Genomic DNA, 15,748 nt, shown 5'->3' with positions numbered 1-15,748 from the left:
CGGCAGACCCTGAAGACAAATGCACCACTTGGAGTTTGCCAGGACAGAGGAGAGGCGACTCCAGCGAGCCCCGCCCAGCCTGGAGAGCAGAATACAGAGAACAAACTTGCCCCAGGGAAGGGGATACTGTGGGGGTGGCATCCGTTAGCCTCACCCTGAGGTTTCAGAGCTGAAAAGTGCTAGGAAACCTCTGCCCCTCCCCCACCTGGTCCCAATCTTCTCTGGGGCCCCAGCCGCCCAGATGGTCTAAATGGGAAGAAAAGGGGGAAATCCGTATCCAATCTGCTCTATTCAGAGCAATGGGAAGGAATCTGCATCTCAATTTTATCATTGTGCTGAGCTTGGCTAAGCTTTGCCCCCCAAGTGGTGAGTGATGGGTGGGTGGGAAGATGGCATTTGTGATCCTGGATGGGAGGGGGGTCGGCCCCCATGCCTTCCCCTCCACACCAAACCACAGGCAGATGGTGTTCTTTCCTGCTCTTGGTTCCCCCTATTTCCTCTTCTTTTCTTTTTCTTCTCTTTTTCTCCTCCTTTCCCAGGCAAGCAGCCAAGTGGAGACTTTGAATGCCGGCAAGGAGGGAGGAACCCGGGGAAGGAGAACCAGCCGAGCCGCCTTCCCCAAGGGTCCCCGAGGGCTCAAAGGCTGAGCAGTGGTGGGGACAGAAGGGAGTCTCTCAGTTTATCCCATCCACCCTGGCCCCTGGCCGTCCAGTCAAGGCTGGACCCAGCACTGCCAGGCTACTGTCAGAGCCCTAGGGGTGGGGCTCTGCCCTGACCGTCCAACCTCTGGAATGCCTTTCTCCAGAGTCATTCAGGACCTGGAAAAACTGGCCCCCACAGCCAGACTCACAGGAGACTGATTTGTAGCAGGAAGTCAGCTCAATAATTTATAACCAGAAAGCGCTCTCCTTGGTCTGGAAGCCAACTCAGGAAACCAAATGAAACCCTGAAGGTTGCTTAGAGAGCACACAGAGCCAGGGCTCGGCAGATACCGGGAGGGCTGGGGCCAGTTCTCCTCGAGGGAGGGTGGTGTGTGGAGTGACCCAGAGGTGGGCTGCAGCAGCCAGTCCTGGGTTCAGATCACTCTGTTATCAACTGGTGGTATGCGTGCCTCAGTTTTGCTCATGTCTGTTTCCTCTCATCACCTGAGCATAGTGACCCGTGGGCATTGTGCAACTTTCTTGCCAAACTGCCATGAGGTCTTGGAGGGAGGAGTTTAGCACAGTGCCTGGCACATTCTCAACAGGCAGCAGCCATGTTTATTCAAGCCATCATCTTTCAGGGTCTCTTCCTTTCTGATTATACCTTTTTTAGCAGTCAAAAGACACCCCTTGCCACTCTGGGTACAACCAACTTGCAGCATTAATTTGAATGGTCTCCACTGCTGCCTTGGAGGAAATGACAACCCACTGAAGTATTCTTGCCTGGAGAATCCCATGGGCAGAGGAGCATGGTGGGCTACAGTCCCTGGGCTCACAAAGAGGTGGACATGACTGAAGGGACCAAACACACACACACCACTGCTGCTTTGGCTCAGCTCTGTGACCCACGCCCCTCCCACTCGCTCCTCCAGCCCCTCCTGGCTTCTCTCCAGGGCTGCGACCCTGCAGTTGGGCAGGTGCTAGTGGGCCTGAGACCCAGACACACTCTGAGCATGGGCTGGGCTCTCTCAGAGGACAAGGTACCCAATTCCAATTCTCAGACAGGTGGCCTGCTGTAACCCATCCCTCCCGCTGCCCCTGCCACCTACCTTTCCAAAGCACAGATTCAACCACATCCTTCCACTGCTCCAAACTATCGACACATCCTCCTTTTCAGTGGAAGAAAACCTCCTGACGCTACAGGTTCGTGCTGAAGTCTCCCTCATTTGGCCTTGGTCTTCCTTTCTAGACTCATCTCTTGCTGCCCACTTCTCCAGTCTTGCTAGATGATGCGAGGATGGACCACAGCCGTGTCTCTGCCTCTGCCCTTACCAGTTCAACGTTCTGGAATGCTCTTCTCCTCAATGGCTGGGAGAGCTCCTCTTCTTTCCTGAAGGCCCTATTTGAGTTCCTCCTTTTACAGGAGGGTCTAGACCTCCATCCCACTGGCATCCTCTCACTTCCCTTTCCCAGGGCACCTTGGACTCTGCTTCCTGCTCATTTCCTCTTTATACTTCCTTCTCTTTTGTGGGACCATAAGCAGCAGGGGAGCTGGGACACCCACCTCTGTTTATCCTCCTACTGAACGGAATGATGGATGACTCGATGGTCCTCGGTGTGATTTTTCAGCTTCTCCTGCCAGAGGCAGGTCTGGACAGCAGCCCTTGCAAGCAGGGAGGGCATGGTTGTGCAGCGAGTGTGCTGGGAGGTCAGTGTGGGTTCTGTAGGGGGTCAGTTCACACACACAATCTCCACCCCTGTGTCCCTCATCCTTCTCCCCAGAGAGGAGCAAAGGTCCCTGTAGGACTGCGGTCCTTCCTGGACCCTGGGCCTGGCCCTCTGCCCTTTTTTCTCTTTCCTTCATTCTCAGTCAGCAATTTCATCCTCTCCCACAGTTGTAGTTAATCCTCCTCCCACTGTCTGAGCTGGGAAAATGAGCTCTGGAGAAGTCCCATGAAGGCGAGGAGTCCTCAAGGGGCAGCCCACGTGGGTGTGCATTCTCTTTCTCTGTCTCTCTCTCTCTCTCACACACACACATACACAAACATGCATTCACATGCTTCCAAGCACCGTTACAGTGACCCCATAGTGAGGACCACAGGGAACTGGGGCAGCAGCGGGAAAGAAAACAGTAGAATGTCTGGCCAAGGCTTTGGGAACATGCTTTCCTCGTCACAGAGGGTCCCCCAAATAGCAGGAGTCTGCTGGTGCTGCTCTCCAACCCCCTCTTCTAGAGCACCCCACCCAGTGCCAGTGACAAGCACTTGGAGACAGGGAGAAGCACAGGCTTTCTGTGCCCCCTTAGCATCCAGACCCCAGGACCAGGTCACTGTCTCTGCCTAGTGACTGCTTGTTCCTCGGGAGACTGTCTCCTCTCCCCTAGTGAACCGTAAGCTCCACAAAAGCAGGGACCAAGCCTTTGTCCTGTGGGTGTTCCGCCTCCCTCACTTCCTTTATCTATATAGGAAACTGCACGTAGTAGGCATTCAGCAAATGCCCAGTGAAGTATGTATAAACAAATTCAGGGAGAACCTGGGGAGACACTTAGGTGACTAGGTGAGTGTTTTATGCACATGAAACATTTATACAAATGGATTTCATAGAAGGCCTGCTCTGTGCCAGACTTAGTTCTGGGAGCATGGTGACAAGCATTCTATCCAAAGCAAGGACATATTAGCCTTATTTTACAGGTGACAAAACTAAGCTTTGCACCCAGGTCTGGCAGCCTCCCAACTCTGGGCTTTCTGTGGAACTCTGCAAGCCTCAGGAAGGTGACATGGCCTCCACTACACACTGCCAGTGGAGAAATCCTACGATTATTTTAATGTCAGACCACCCAAACATATTAGAAATAGAAATTCCTGATTGTCTTAGGCATGTGGGTTGTAGGCATGAGAAATCCAATTGTGTGAAATAGGAATGGTGCTTGGTTAATGGTACCTGAGACCTAAAAAAACAAGGGCTTAAATAAATTAGGGGTGAATTATTCAAAAATAATAATAACAATAGCCAACTTTTATACAGCGCCTCCCTGGAGGAGGAGATGGCAACCCATTCCGGTATTCTTGCCTAGAGAATCCCATGGACAGAGGATCCCGGTGGCGTACAGTCCGTGGGGTTGCAAAGAGTCGGACGCAACTGAGCACATATACATCTCCTACTTTGTGGCAGGTGCTGATCTAAGCCTATTAGATAAAATAACTCCTTAAGTGTTTGCAGCAACTCTGTGAGGGAGGGATTACTCTCCCCATTTTACAGACAAGGGACAGGCCCCAAAGTATGATGATCGAACATGGGAAAGAAGCCTGGAGGTAGGCAGAGCAGAGCTCATTCTGTCAGCAGCAGCCCAGATTTCATCTGTCTTTCTGCACCATGATCCTTAACATGTGGCTAGAGGTCACCTAGAGCTGCAAGACTGCCCATACCTACAGGTCAGGCAGGAAGGGAGCCTTCTGGGCCACTTCCCCGCAGGCCCCAGGCGACTTTCCACAGTGTCTCACTGGGCCACTCAGTCTGGAAGACCAGGACAGGACCTGAGCAGGGCACACTGCCCCCACCCTACCCCTGCTGATGCACAGGCTCCTTTAGGAAGAAGGAGGGTGAGAATGGACACTGAGGAGACAATACTGAGTAGGTGACACCTGATCTGACATGACTCCAGGCAAAACAGGGAGTTTGATTACAAGGATCTGGGAGGGGGCGGCTCGTGGAAGAACACAGACCTCACTCAGGAAAGGGTTAGAACTGGGAACTGAAAGGCTGGCAGCGTCCCAGGGAGTCTCTGCTCTCTTCCAGTCTCCGATTTCAGATCATCTCTGCTCCTCTCAGCCCACAGGATGGGTGGGAGACGGCATTCCACGGGGCCATTAGTGTTCCATGGCCCTCTACGATGACCAACCTGACTCTGGGCTTGGGGTAGGGACGGTATGCCCAAATGGCTGGGGAGAGCATCTGATTGGTCTTCCCTTGGTGCAGGCAGCTGTGATGGGGTGGGGATGGGGTATGTGTGAGCCTGCTGGGGGCCTGTCCCTTTGATATGTGGATGGAGAGATCATTTCCAAAGATGGGGACTTCTTGGGAGTTGGGAAGTCAGCCCCAACCCCAGGTATCTAGAAAGAGCTCAGGAAGTCAGACCCTGTAACCCTCTGTGACCCAGAGGTTGACCACCTTCTCCTGTTTCACTATGGCAGCCCCTGCCCTGCTGATGTCCTCGGGCCTTGGTTCATGGAGCCCTGGCTGTGTGCACTCCCAACAACATTCCCTGCCTCTGGGCTCCTTCTGTCCCTCTTCTGAACCCCTCTTAAGGTCTCCTGGCTTCCTTGCCAAGGGCAGAGGAGGTCCCTGAAGGTGACGGACAAATAGGCTGGGCACAGCCCTTGTGGGATTCCTGAAGTCAGCATCTCTACCACCGCGCATCCTCAGGATTGAAACACTCACCTCAACAAAGACTCTTCCCATCTCCTCCCTAATGAGTGTTCAGGCTGCCTGTCTCTGGGCAGCTCTGGTCTGTGTGCTCTCCCACATCTGAAAGCTGTTCCGCTCGCTCTCCCGTTTTCCTCCTCCCTCACCTGAGCAGAGGAGATCTAGAATCTGGGTCCTGTCCTCAGTCCCCGTCCCTCCCACCTTCAGTCCTGTGCTGTGTACCTTCCCTGCTCCTCAAGCGGCAGGCGTGCTGTGCTGGGGCCCAGGTGGGCACAGTGATGTTCACCAAGTAATTATTCATTCAGGAGGGACTTGGAGGACAAATTTACATGAAAACCATAATATGAGCAGAACTTCTGCTGCAGAAATTAGGTGCTTTTAGGCCTGGGGCCCAGGGGAGAGCATGTGTATGTGCTAAGTCACCTCAGCCATGTCCAGCGCTTTGCAACCCTGTAGAGTGTAGCCTGCCAGGCTCCTCTGTCCTTGAGATTCTCCAGGCAAGAATACTGGAATGGTTGCCGTTTCCTCTTCCCAACTCAGGGATGGAACCTGAGTCTCTTATGTCTCCTGCATTGGCAGGCAGGTTCTTTACCACTAACACTATTTGGGAAGCCCCAGGATGTCCGCCTAATTCAGGCTGGAGGAACCCAGAATCTGGCCACACAGAGGGCCGTGCTTGGGGACTCGGGGTGGCACAGAAGCCTGGGAAAGAACCATCGGACAAGGGGAGGGTTGGGAATAATGGGGGGAGAGCAGTTATCATACTGCCTTGGATGTCCTGAGGAGCTGATAGAAGAAAGCTGCTCAGCTGCTAAATCACTTCAGTCATGTCCGACTCTGTGCGACCCCAGAGACAAGGCTCCCCCGTCCCTGGGATTCTCCAGGCAAGAACACTGGAGTGGGTTGCCATTTCCTTCTCCAATGCATGAAAGTGAAAAGTGAAAGTGAAGTCGCTCAGTCGTGTCTGACTCCTAGCGACCTCATGCACTGCAGCCTACCAGGCTCCTCCACCCATGGGATTTTCCAGGCAAGAGTACTGGAGTGGGTTGCCATTGCCTTCTCTGATAGAAGAAAAGCCCTAGCTAAAGTCTGATAGAAGAAAAGCCCCAGCTAAAGTCTGAAAGGATGATATTTGCATATGTATTGAACATCGCCAATTAGGTGTTAATATCAGCCAGGGTCCCCACAGGAAACAGATGGCACACGCAAATTGGGACATGCGAGGGCAGTTTAATAAAGGAACTGTTTATAGAGGGTGGGAAGCGCTTGGGGAACCATATATGGGAAGGCTCACTGTGCAGTACCCTGGGGCTGATAACCAGGGGTATGGTACATCCCTAGGCCTGAAGGGAGGAAGGAGGGAGTGATGTTGAAACCTGGAGGCAGAGATGCTATAGGAAAGGAGCTCTGACCTTCCGTGGAGGGATGCAGCCACCCACTCTGTTGCTTCCTGCCCACCCCCGCCTCCCCCTCCCCATCTTCTGCCTGTGTTCCCTATTGACCAGAGGGAAGGAGGCCCCTGATGCAGTCCAGGCCCATAGCAAGGAGAAGGAAAAAGAGTTCGGGAGAAAACAGAAGGCCTCCAGCCCAAGGACATGAGGGAATTTCCCAGGCCTTCCTGCTCCTCTTCCCTCAGGGCACCAGAATAGCTCTAATTAATGCTCACTGTCTGCCAGGCCTATGTTCTATGCCTTTAAGAGGTAGTACACTCCAGCATCCATCGGGGACTGGTTCCGGACCAGTCCCTATACCAAAACCCTTAGATGCTCGACTGCCTTATAGAAAATGGTGTACAGTATTTGCTTATAACCTATGCACATCCTCCCGTACATTTGAAATCATCTCTAGATTACTAATATTATGCAAATGAAATGTAAATAGTTGTAAATATAATTTAAATGTTATGTAAATAGTTGCTGGGGGCACATCAGATTCAAGTTTTGCTTTTTGGAACTTTTTGGAATTTTTTTCCAGAATATTTTCCATCCATGTTGGTGAGATGCAGAACCCACAGGTACAGCCACCTGTAACTCCCTAACTTTTACAGATGCTGAGGGAGTTGATGTTGTTATTCTCACTCCCAATTTGAGGAAACTAAGGCAGGGAGAGGTTAAGTATTCTTTCCCAGAGTTGCACAGCTGGTAAGGAGAAGGCTGGAATTTGAACTCAGGTTGACTGGCTCTAGAGTTGGCCCTGCCTCTTGATCCCTCAGTCTCCTGAGGCCAGGAATCAGTGTCAAGGAAAGGAGATGTTGGCACCAGGGACAGGAGAGCAGTGCCCCACCCTTTGCAGCAGGAAGGACCCAGCTTAGCACTGAGGAATAAGTTCTGTGAACAGCTGTATGAAAATTAGCTCCAGGGAGTAAGTTTGGGCCAAATCTCCTACCCAGAGGGTTTCTACTCAGAGAGATGGCCAGGCTCTCCTGGGAAGGAGCAGCCAGTTGAGCCTGAGATTGAGATTAAAGAGGTGCTCTGGGGGCTAATGACCTGTGAGGTGCGGGATGGGGCAGGGTAAAGGTGCAAGGACTGTGTGGTCACAGGGATGCTTCCTGGAAGCCTTGCAGCAATGCACTGATAGGTTTTATCTTATTTTACACACAGGTGAGGAAACAGGAAGAGACATCCTGCTGTAGTTTTCCAAACCTGGAGTAAGTAGAGGCAGTGAGGAGGGAAGAGAGAGGAGAAATTAGGGGTAAAAAGGATCTTGAGCATCAAGGAACCCCAGGGTCCTCTCAGCCTTGGGGAGACTTGTCAGAGTCATCTTGGGGATCACTCACTCACTGGTCCCAGGACTCCACCTCCAGCAGAAGTGATTCCGATTTGCTGCTATCCCAGCCGGGAATCCCTGATCTAGTTCAACCTTTCACTTCATAGATAATGAAAGTGACACCAAGGAGGCCACTTAGTGCGTTGCTGCTGCTAAGTCGCTTCAGTCGTGTCTGACTCTGTGTGACCCCATAGACGGCAGCCCACCAGGCTCCCCTGTCCCTGGGATTCTCCAGGCAAGAACACTGGAGTGGGTTGTCATTTCCTTCTCCAATGCACGAAAGTGAAAAGGGAAAGGGAAGTCGCTCAATCGTGTCCGACTCTTCGCGACCTCATGGACTGCAGCCCACCAGGCTCCTCCGTCCATGGGATTCTCGTTAGGGACATGTAAAGGGTGTGGAGTCAGCAGGACTTGATGACACACTGGATGGACTGGGGAAGGAGAGAGGTGGGAAGGGATACAGAGCGTCTGAGTCAGGCTCCAGAGGAACTGTTGGGCAACTCTGTGTATTAGAAGTTGTAGGGAACAAACACTAATTTTTAAAATTTTTATTGAATCAGTTCAGTTCAGTTCAGTCCCTCAGTCATGTCTGACTCTTTGCGATCCCATGAACTGCAGCACACCAGGCCTCCCTGTCTTTTACCAACTCACAGAGCTTACTCAAACTCATATCCATCAAGTCAGTGATGCCATCCAACCATCTCATCCTCTGTTGTCCCCTTCTCCTCCTGCTTTCAACCTTTCCCAGCATCAGGGTCTTTTCCAGTGAGTCAGCTCCTCACATCAGGTGGCCAAAGTATTGGAGCTCCAGCTTCAGCATCAATCCTTCCAATGAATATTCAGGACTGATTTCCTTTGGGATAGACCGGTTGGCTCTCCTTGCAGTACAAGGGACTCTCAAGAGTCTTCTCCAACACCATATTTCAAAATCATCAATTCTTTGGTGCTCAGCTTTCTTTATGGTTCAACTCTCACATCCATTCATAAATACTGGAAAAACCATATAGCTTTGACTAGATGGACCTTTGTTGGCAAAGTAATATCTCTGCTTTTTAATATGCTGTCTAGGTTGGTCATAGTTTTTCTACTTTGTCTTTTAATTTCATGGCTGCGGTCACCATCTGCAGTGATTTTGGAGCCCAAGAAACTAAAACTAAAGTCTGTCACTGTTTCCCCATCTATCTGCTTCATACATCTATGAAGTAATGGGACCAGATGCCATGATCTTAGTTTCTGAATGTTGAGCTTTAAGCCAGCTTTTTAAATTGAATAGATATTATTAAGCACATTTAATATTCAATAGTAAAAATATTATATTAAAAAGTATATATTGAGACACCTGGATCACCATTTTGCTACTTTTAAGTGACCTTTTTTAAAAAATTAGTTTGGGTTTATTTTTTCCACTGTATTGTAATGCTAATATAAGCAAATATAAATATGTATTCTTATTTCTACCCTCTTTTTTGTACAAAGTGTAGCATGCTATATTTATTACACTGTTGTGCACCTTGTTTTTTTCACTTAATATACCTGGAGACTCCTCCATAACAAAATGTGAAGACCAACCCCCATTTTTGTCTGTAGCTGTATCATATTCCATTACTAAGATACACCATGGCTTATTTAAGCAGTCCCCATTTGCTGAATATTTGGTTGGGACTTGTCTTTTGTCATTAAAAAAAAAAAAAAAAGCCACAAGGAATAATCTCCTGTATAAGTTACTTTGCAGGTGTCCCGGACACAACTGAGCGACTTCACTTTCACTTTTCACTTTCATGCACTGGAGAAGGAAATGGCAACCCACTCCAGTGTTCTTGCCTGGAGAATCCCAGGGAAAGCGGAGCCTGGTGGGCTGCCTATGGGGTCGCACAGAGTCGGACACGACTGAAGTGACTTAGCAGCAGCAGCAGCAGCAGCAGTCACCTATTCTTGTTTCTTAACTAACTGTGGTGAAGGAGGAGGTTTTACTTTTCACTATGCAATCTGCTGCAGATGGATACTTACATAAAATTCAATCAAAGCAAATTTCTTAAGAAGTGAATTGAAAGAAAAAACTAGGCAAAACACAAGTCCACATATTTTGTTATTAGATCCAATTGACATAAAAATCACCCTGTCACATTACTATAAAGGTTTTTAAAAACACTATCCAAATTATTTATCTTACCTCAGAGTGGTCACAGCTTGTGGACCACACTTCGAGTAGCACTGGTTTACTCCAGGGAATTAGGTCAAAGGGGGGTCATGCCTCTGTTGTTTTGCCAGATGTTGCCAGGTCCCCTTCCATGGTATTGTATCATTTTGTACACCATCCAGCGTTGTAAGGGGAAGTGGTAAAGAACCCGCCTGCCAATGCAGGAGACACAAGAGACATGGGTTCCATCCCTGGGTCGTAAAGGTTCCCTGGAGGAGGGCACAGCAACCCACTCCAGTATTCTTGCCTGGAGAATCCCCGTGGACAGAGGAGCCTGGTGGGCTGCAGTGCATAGGATCGCAAAGAATCGGAGACAGCTGAAATGGCTTAGCATGCGTGTACACCAGCAGCCTAGGAGCACCCCTTTCCCACTGCCTCCCAAGAGTTGTCATCTCACTTGAACGTGTGCAGAACTGATAGGTGAGCAGCCTTACCTCAGTTCAACTTTTAATCTGAGTTGTTCTTATTATGAATGAGAATAGTGTCATTCATATTTTTAAGCCCTGTTTGAATTTATATTCTTTGCCATTTTTCTACTGGATTGCCATCTTTTTCCCCTTGATTCTCAGGAATTCTTTATATATTAGGAATATTAGCTCCTTGTGTCTGCCACAGACTGCTAATCTTTTCCCTTGTTTGTCGTTTGCCTTTTGATTTTGATGGATGTTTGGTTTTTGTGGGGGGGTGGGGAGGAGCTTGCAGAAGTTCATGATTTTTATGTAGTTAAATTTGTCAGTCTTTTGTTTAATAGCTTCTGGATTTTGAGTCATGGCTCTCCACTCCAAGGTTATAAAGAATTCTGCCCACATTTTCTTCTAGTATTTTTCTGCTTTTATCCTTAACATTTAAATCTTTCATCCAGTGAAATTTTCCCTAGTTGGTGAGAGTTATGGATCTAAATTTATCTTTTTACAAGTGGCTACCCACTTGTCCTAACTCCATTTATTAAAATCCCTAAGATACCACCTTTATCATTAAAATAAATTTTAAACCATTTGGGATCATTTAGAAAAAGCTCTATAATTTGTCAGTTTTGTCCAGAATACCATTACAAGGGAAATTAGCTTTCAAGATATGATCTATAACTTTACATTACTGGAGCAGAGCAAACTCTTAAGTATCATAAATAAAATATAAATTGTATTTAAACTAACAAACAAATCCTGTAGGGCCACCGACAAGCACACAGGAAATCGGGAGAGGTGGGCATTGCCGAGGGAGCGCATGGTGAGAGTGAGCGTTTGCATTGCAGGTCTTCCCCCAGCCTACCTTCGGGAGCCGGCACCGTAGAGGGGCCCACCATGGTGTTCCCCGGACCCCTGGCTGTCACGCTGCTTGTAGTGCACCTCGCCTGCTCCCAGGATGTCGCCGGTGAAGCCAGCGGTGAGCAGCAGCTGTGCTCCCTGAGGGAACACCCCATCGTGGCCTTTGCAGGTGAGAGCCACTTCCCGCTGGGTCCTTCTTTGCAATAATTGTGTCCTGAAGGACCTAGGCGGGCCCTCTACAGGGTCTCTCTGGATGTTGGAAGTCATTTCCTATAGGGTACGAAGACTCTTCCTCTGGGGGTAGGTGTAAGAGGAATGGGTAGCAGTGGGCTGGAGGATCTGATTTTGTCTGCAGACAATTCCTTCAACTTTCTCCATGTTTCCCTGGGATCCTTCCCTGGAATTCCACTGCTGGAGAATGAGGTTGTGGCTGCCCAGGGTGGGGTGGTCAGGGGTTGGTGGGTCATCTCAGCTGTGGCTCTTCTGGCAGCATGAGCCCTGGTTCTTAGCTTCCCCGGGGAAGAATGAGGGTGACTCACACATGAGGGAATGCCCAGAGATCTCTGGAAAGCTTCCTTCTGCTCTAAGATGGCTACAGGGATGCCTGTCTTTGAGGCCCCGGAAGCCCCCAGGGAAAGGGGCCTTGATGACTCCTCACTCCTTCTGTCAAGGGAGGGCATGAGAGTGTCCTGTTAAAGTCTTTCCCAAGCTGGGGTTTGTGAATCACTGGACACATTCTGAAGGGGGTCCATAAGTTCTCAATAAGAGTTTCTAAAATGAGGATATACATTTGATGATAATCTAAAAATAAAACAAATACCAGAGCATCTTGCATGTTCTCCCTCCACCTGTTAGCCAGTTTGAGGGTCACTAGGGGTGTTAGGATCCATCACCCATGTGGCAGCTCACATGAGGATCTGCAGATGTGGTCTCAGGGGTCCCCAGGTTCTTAAGCTTGATAAACTATCTGCTTTTTCCTCTTCACAATAACCCTGGCAGCATGGCAGGGCAAGAACTCATCTCTGTTTACAGAAGGGTGGGCTGAGGTGTAGACGGTTAGAGGGATTTTTCAGAGCTGGGTCTCAGTGCTGGCCTCCCTGACTCCCATCTGGGGCTCTTCCCACTTCCTGGGGCAGAAGGCAGGTGCTCCAACCTCGGGTGCCCTGGCAGCCCATCCGGTGAGGTTCCACACAGCCAGCTTATAGGGGCAAGATAGAGACCAGAGTGGAGAAATGAACCCATGAGACTGAGGCAGGCATGGGATCTGGGGGGTGGGGAAGGCAGTATGGATAGGAGCTGGGGCAGCAAGCTGGGGAGGCTGGGGGCCTTTCAGATGTGCGGGATTCCCAGCTGTGTGCTGGTTCCTGCTCAGGGAGGAGGGTTTCCAGCCGTCTTCTCTGTGCTGTCTTGTTGGAGCTCGGATCGAGGCTTTGAAGGCTTAAGTGGATTAAAGTAAATTAGCAGTGTCCTTAAACCTACAAAACACACGCACACCCTCAGACTTCTGATGGCTCCTGGCATGCTGGTGGCTGCTGCTGATGGGAAGGACCAAGGAGCAGGATTCTGAGGGTGGCCTTGTCATATGAGGACCCCCCTGTGGCAGCTCCTAATGAACCCTTTCTTCTCAGGAGCTTTGCTGGGGCATGGTTGGATCTGGGAGCAGAGACAGTGGAAGGAGAGCAGGGGAATCCCTGTTGCCCAGCCAGGCTGGTCTGTACTGGTACAAACTGGGTGTGATGGCAGGAGGGTGGAGAGATGTAAAAACGTGTTCTTTAAGAACTTGGCTTCCTTGACACCGGTTCTGATCTTCAGCTGTAAAGTACTTGAGTGAAACTGACTTCCCACCCCACCTCCTTTCAGAAGGAGGGAATGAGGTTGGAGTGACACAGACAGTTGGCGTGGAGTGACAGGAACTCCCTGAGTCCCAGGAGAGTGGAGCCAGTCTGTCATCCTAGACTGACAGCCCCAGAGAGTGGAGTCATCTTTATTTTCCCTCCTCAGGCCTTCTGGTCTCCCTGAAATTCAACCCTTCCCTTTTTCTGACAATTTTGAGTTTTCCTGTCTATTCGCCAAATTTTTCTTCAACACTAGACCCAATACCTGACTCTAGGCACAGTGCTGGACTTTGTGAGGCCTCAGAGGTGAAGGAGAGTTTCCTTTGAGTACTCCTGTTTCTTGTTCCTTAAATGTCACTCCTTCTGGTCCCCCAGCGCAGTTCGTCCTGGGCCAGGGCTGGTCCCCTTGTCCACCACCCCCCCACCATCCTTTAGTTCTGCAGGGCACGCACTAGGGACCCCATTCATATTAGGTGACTTTGTTCTGGGTGACGCCGTATTCCAGTTGCCATAATCCAGCCCAGCACCAAGCCCCAGCTTCCGGGACCCCCTCAGATGTTACACTTTACTTCTGACTGATCAGTAAGCTTCTAACCCTGTAGCTCTGAGTTTCCCTCTGCCCTGACACCTGGCTGATCTGTGAATAACCCCTAAATACCCCCAGAGGAGCTGCCACTTGCAGAATCTGACAGCCGTGTTTCTGTTTTGTAAGGTTGAATTTTCTCCTATTGGTTTCTTTTCAGGGGCTCCACCTGTGTTTCTCTCTGGCCTGCATGTTCTTCCTTTCACCACAGCCTGGCCTTTCTAGGTGGCAGGGAGAAGCCAGTATGGGGTTAACACTAACAGTGGTTAATCCACAAAGCGGGTAATTGAATTGACTATAATTAAAATCACAGGCGCGTCATGGAGAATGTCATTTTTCTCTTAAAGTCGCCATCCAAAGCCTTCACTGCACACGGTGCTCAGAACGTGCTTGGTGTTTTAACGACAGCTTTCCCTCTGGTCCTCTTTGCCTGTTTAATAAGAGGAAGCTGGCTCCCTTCCCAAGACGGCTCCCCCAGGATCACCACGCTGAGCGCGCTGCATCTCCTCCTCGCCCCTTCCTTCTTGCCCTTGTCAGTCACTTCGGGGTAAGGAAGAGGGTCAGAAACTGGAAGGGGCCACCCCTGCTCCACCCACCTCCCACTGTCATCCTGGATCCTGCCCCGTTCCTCTTCCTCTCCTCTCACCTCAAGAAAGGGCTGTAATGAAGGCTGAGCTGAGCCACCTCCAGATGGAGTTTCTCCTGGTTTGCTGCAGACTAGTCATGCCACCTTTTCCTCTGTTCAGCATCTGGAACATCCCTGTCAGAAGGGAAGAAGGGGATTAAAGTGCGACTTGTTGCTCTTATTGGAGAGCACCCAGTATGCTGGCGAAGGCAAACCCTTCACACACACACACACTACCCAAAAACAGATGAGCACATTCAGAGCGACCAAAACATACAATGTGAATGGAACTGGAAGGGTAGAGGGAACACAGAACAAAGTAAGATCAGGGTGGAGAGGTTATAATCCAGGAAGGCTTCCTGGAGGCGAAGGACCCTTGGCTTAGTCTCTAAGGTACTAGGATATCCTATCCGGATTTTTGAGAGTGGCCCTGGATCAACTGAACACCCAGCCTAGATGACTCCAGATCCACTCCCTGTACTGAGATCGCCCAAATGCCATTGCAACTTCATGATGGCCCATGCCAGTCTATAGCCACATGCTGAGGGCAGAGGCAGACACAAAGGGTCTGCTTCATTTTGCTGCAGAATTTCTTTCTTCTCCTTTTTTTTTTTTTAATGGTGCATATCACAGTTTTCTGAAAAACATCCAACTTGCAAAACCTTCAGTTCTCCAGGGAGCGATTAAGTGTTTGCCTGTCATGCAGAAATGAAGGGCTGCTTTTACTCTGTAGTTGGAGGGATAATGAGCAATGATTTATTTCCCTTGGATTGCACACACACACACACACACACACACACACACACACCCTGCCCTCTCCCCTGGGCCTTCTGGGAGCCAGTGACTAATGCACCGTAAGGAAGGAAGCTCAGGGCCTCCTCACATTTCCCCATCATCTTTACCCTACCAGTGTGAAAGTTCTCTGCCCACAGCACTCTCGCTTCACCAGTCAGTTCCCTCGCATCCATGAGGAAGAGGCTGAAAGAAAGCTATGAAGGGGCTGTGAGCCCGGATGGGGGAAGTGAGCTTCCATTTGGAGGGAAAGTTCTCTGGGCACTGTTCCCCAGATGTACCCTCCCATGACCACTGCCCCATCCATCCAGAGGGCTGCAAGGTCTCCTCTGCCCACCCAGTCCTCATGAGAGACTTTGGCCTTGGCTGGGATGATCCTCCTTGGAGACAGAGATGGGCACTGTCCACCCATCCTCCCTTTCTTCCACCTCTGGGAAGTCTTGTCTGAAAACCTGAGTCTTCTTGTACAAAAGGCAGTCGACAATTATTCATACATTTAGTCAAATGCTTCTGGATGCTAGGCAGAGGCTAGAGATCCCAGAAGCAAGATCTTCCTTGTCCCCTAGGGCAAACTACCAGATTAGACACCCAGTGAGATAGGGGCTTTGATGGCAGTCAAGTA

The 15,748-nt window shown here is 50.0% G+C and overlaps 1 protein-coding gene across 1 annotated transcript in view; it reads left to right on the top strand.

Annotated features, from left to right (window-relative positions):
• The window catches only part of SEMA5B (semaphorin 5B), a 132,976-nt gene that overhangs the window by 82,717 nt on the left and 34,511 nt on the right, over window positions 1–15,748 (top strand). The window contains exon 2 of the mRNA XM_060418594.1: window positions 11,279–11,460. Coding sequence (XP_060274577.1) covers window positions 11,328–11,460 — 133 coding nt within the window. The 5' untranslated portion in view covers window positions 11,279–11,327. The remainder of the gene's footprint in view (window positions 1–11,278; window positions 11,461–15,748) is intronic.

Source organism: Ovis aries, chromosome 1, assembly GCF_016772045.2.
Source record: "Ovis aries strain OAR_USU_Benz2616 breed Rambouillet chromosome 1, ARS-UI_Ramb_v3.0, whole genome shotgun sequence".
NCBI classification, from domain to species: Eukaryota; Metazoa; Chordata; class Mammalia; order Artiodactyla; family Bovidae; genus Ovis; species Ovis aries.
Note: the sequence above shows the minus strand (reverse complement) of the source record. Positions and strands in the feature narration are given on the sequence as shown.